Source organism: Rhagoletis pomonella, unplaced genomic scaffold, assembly GCF_013731165.1.
Source record: "Rhagoletis pomonella isolate Grant_MI unplaced genomic scaffold, Rhpom_1.0 Rhpom_scaffold_03605, whole genome shotgun sequence".
Taxonomy (NCBI): Eukaryota; Metazoa; Arthropoda; class Insecta; order Diptera; family Tephritidae; genus Rhagoletis; species Rhagoletis pomonella.
The window spans coordinates 1-3,900 of record NW_023462156.1 but is presented as its reverse complement, the minus strand read 5'-3'; the positions used below and the strand labels follow the sequence as shown (position 1 = coordinate 3,900).

The 3,900-nt window shown below is 36.8% G+C and overlaps 1 protein-coding gene across 1 annotated transcript; it reads right to left on the bottom strand.

The window, feature by feature from the left end:
* Nucleotides 1-1,895: 1,895 nt before the first annotated feature.
* On the bottom strand, nt 1,896-3,680 carry LOC118754262 (facilitated trehalose transporter Tret1-2 homolog; the record flags this gene model as incomplete). The annotated part of the gene is made up of 3 exons (XM_036489127.1): nt 1,896-3,119; nt 3,179-3,423; nt 3,495-3,680. Coding segments are annotated over 3 exons (1,208 nt in total), but the record flags the coding sequence as incomplete, so codon positions are not given.
* Between the last annotated feature and the right edge of the window lie 220 nt (nt 3,681-3,900).

The window sequence follows — 3,900 nt, the reverse complement described above, 5'->3', positions numbered from 1 at the left end:
TACTTAATTTGTTTCGTATGTAAATAAAAATATTCACATGTAAATAAAAAATTCTAGGTAGCATAAATTTACTATATGAGAGTATGTATTGTATGTATGTATGTATGTACAAGAACGTTAAAGTTTATCGAACAAGTGTTTGTGTAAATATGTAAGAATGATTAAAGGACAAATTTAATTAGAATTTGTTAGTTAAATAAATATCAAATTAATTATTATAACATAAATATGGATTTTACTTTAATCAAGGGAAATTCTGAAAACGTTTGACCTTAAAACAAGCGAGTTAGGGCAGACATTTATTAATTCGCCTTGCTTTTACCCTGCAAACCACAGGGTGATCCATGCATTTTAGTTTCAGCGCCTAAATGTAGGCTCAAAAACGAATTTGTAACTCGTATCAACATTGAAATTAAGCGGGTAAACAAGTTTTCTGAATGTTTTGCTACCACGAGAGCTTCTTGTCCATGATTAGGCCTTACATCACTTTTTAATACGATTTAAAGCCATAGCTTTAGGAATAGTCGATCACCCGAGGATTTCTCTAGTGCCTCTAGAAGTTCGTTTACCGCCACCAAAGAACATAAAGGTATGACTTTTAAGAAACTAGAAGTGTGAGTTTCTGTCGAAATTCGACCGGCTTTCTAGTGTTTTTTTTAACAATTTTCTTGCATTACAGTTTTATGGCTGATAATTTCTCTATAAACCATGTTTTTTTGTTTTTTTTTTAACTCGTTGATAGTCAGACAAGTTAGAGCAAGCCCGGAATGTTTTCCAACCAATTTTGAAACAACACATGATCCTTGGAAGATGTAGACTCAAAAAAAAAAAAAGAAAAACAATATGTGAAACATAAAAATCTCCTTAAAAACAAAACTGTAACAACAAAATAACTAAACTGAAACTTCCTTGGTTTAATTTCTAGTTCCCTTCATTCGCAGAAATTTTTTTTATGTTTAAAATTAATCCTATCCCAAGTCTTAGTCGTCGTAGTCTTCAATTTCGTAAATGTATTTGGATTTGGCTTCATTTTCGTTTTCTTATTCGTACTCTTAATTGCCTTCAAATAAAAACACTAAATTCACTCGATTAAATACTTACCTCTACCAACTAATCAGAAAAGTGCACAACAGTAACCAGAAACAAAATCAAAATAGAAATATATATGTATGTACGTAGAAGAAGAAAATGGGGAAAACAATATACCCTTAGCAAATCAATTGCGACTCAAAATAAAGAATCTACAGCATAAGTTTCTTATTCACGATACCTCGACAAATTTCAGAAACTTTATACATTTAGATAACTCGATATATTCCAGTTAATCGATAAGGTGCGATAATTCGATACATATCAATAACTCGCTGAATTTCAAAAGCAACATATTCTAATAACTCTTTAAAATTCGATAACGACAAATTCCGATAATTGTTGAAAAAATCCGATAGCTTTGCCTTGGTAAATTTTGATAACTCAAAAAGGGTGTCCGTTGTTGAGAAAAAACCTTTTTTCTAAATTTTTTTTGCGATGTTGCTTTGACCAGGGCTTGAAGCCGAGCGCTGCGGAGTGGAAGCGCGCACTGCTTATAACTACACCACAGCGGAAACACCGCCAAAAAGCAACAATAATTTGAAAAAATTGTAGAAGTGATAGCTATTTCGCAAATCACCACATTTCCTCATTAGACTCCTTTCAGTGCGAGTCCATCCAACGACCCCGGCTGACTCAGCTAGTTGCCTACACACCTGGCCTTATAACAATTAAATTCAACAATTTTTATTGGATCGAATCCCACTGAAAGAAGTCTGATGAGGAAATGTGGTGATTTGCGAGGTTTTGGAGTTTGTAATAAAGTAATGGAAATGACAAACTTTAATTCAAAATATTTGCATCTCTGTAATACCTTTTTACATATGTATGTAGATACTCAATTGCTTTATTAAGTATTAAAGTAATTTACATTTACGCTTAAATTAATAGGAAGTCTACAAAATGATCTCACACAAGTATTCTACGCAGGCTCAATTGTTTCTTTCACAACTTCGTAATTGATAATTGAAAATAAAATTTTTGTAAATTCTAAATCTCATTAAAAGTTGATAACAAATTGTACATACACAGATTTTTGAACTACAATAATTTAAAACTACTTACAATTATTAAGAAAACAAAAATCAGCTGTGAAAATGAGCGAAAAACGATATCGAAGTATTTTGCGCGCTACGGACTGTATAATTCTACTACCATCGAGCACTTTTCGTTTCCGCTGTCTATTTACAATTGATCAGTTACATAACAAACTTATAGCTTAGAAACTAGAATCAAACTGGAAATAAATCCATTCACAGTTTGCCGCCACTGAGCCACATTTGTATTTGAGAAGAGCTGCGCCCCTTTGTCTCCAACACCATGAATGCCACATACAGGGTCGCTACAAGCATACAAAAGGCGAAAAACCAGAAAGTCATATCCGAACCCCAGGCGGTGACCATCGAGCCAAAGCACTTGGTCACCATGAAAACTGAGAACCAATTCGCCATAACAGTCAGCGCTACAGCGGTCGCCTTTACATCGGGCAGGAAGAGTTCGCCCATCATAAGCCAGGGAATAGGGCCATAACCCACTGAGAACACGATCATGAATATCACAACGCAAAGTAGTGGCATCCAACCAATTCCGGACACATCTTTGCCACCGTCTTTCATTTGGAAGTAAATACCCAAAATGACCAAACACACAGTCATCAGGCTACTGCTAAAGAGCAAAAGCACTTTACGGCCAGCGCGTTCAATTAAAAAGGAAGAGGCTAGCGTCATAACAACCAATACGAAAGCGACAATAATTGAGCAAATCGATGGATCCAAAGTGCTGCCCGCCGACTGAAAGATGGGCACCGTATAGAAGATGACTGCGTTGATGCCAGAGAACTGCTGGAAAAACATAAGCAACATAGAGATGATGAGACCTTGGAAAGCAGCGCGATTGCGGAACAGATCGATGAAGGAGGCATCCGAGCCGGCTTGATCCAGATCTGCTTGAATCATTTGTATTGCCGAGCGTGAGTCACAATAGCGACCCCAAAGCCATTTCAGCGACAGAGCAGCATCACCGCGACGACCCTAAGGGTTAAGAGAATTAAATGTATATGAATACGTGGACAATTTTTCTCCAAACTCACCTTCTTCAACAAATAGGTAGGCGTCTCTGGTAATATTAACATGCCAATGAATAGCGCGATCGGCACCATCAGGCACAAGACACTCAGCGTGGTCCAAGACACCACTGCACCAATAAGGTAAACCAGCAATATGCCAAAGGTTAACAGCAGTTGAAACAGTGTGCCCAGAGTGCCACGTATGCTTGTCTCCGCGATCTCCGATATGTACATGGGTGTAACTACGCAAAAGCTTCCGGTTGAAATGCCTATTAGTGAATTGCGAATTAAGTACTTAGTACAACACTTTTTGGTATGCTTTGTCTTGAAGTTTTCTTACCAATTACGAAACGCCCAAAATACAACATTCCAGGCGATTTGGCAAAGATAATCGCCAGCCATGCCACAATGAAAGGTACATCCATAATAAGTGCGGTGTAACGTCTGCCAATTGCATCAGCTATATAACCGGTGGGTAAGGCACCGAAGAAAGCACCAATAGCAACTAGAGAACTAACCCATGTTTCTGTAATTGGAAGATTAAAGGAAAGAAACGTCAAAAAGTTTTTGTGTTAAAGTGAATTGGAAAGCGAGATATTTTCCAAAGAAAAACTTATATCGTAGACAAATGACAAATAGTTAATGCAACCTTTGCTTTTTTGCGTGATCGTGAAACTAACTTTAAGGCTCTTATAATTTCCAAAGGAGTGTCGAAATTCGGCCGAATTCCTATTTCTTTTTTTTTT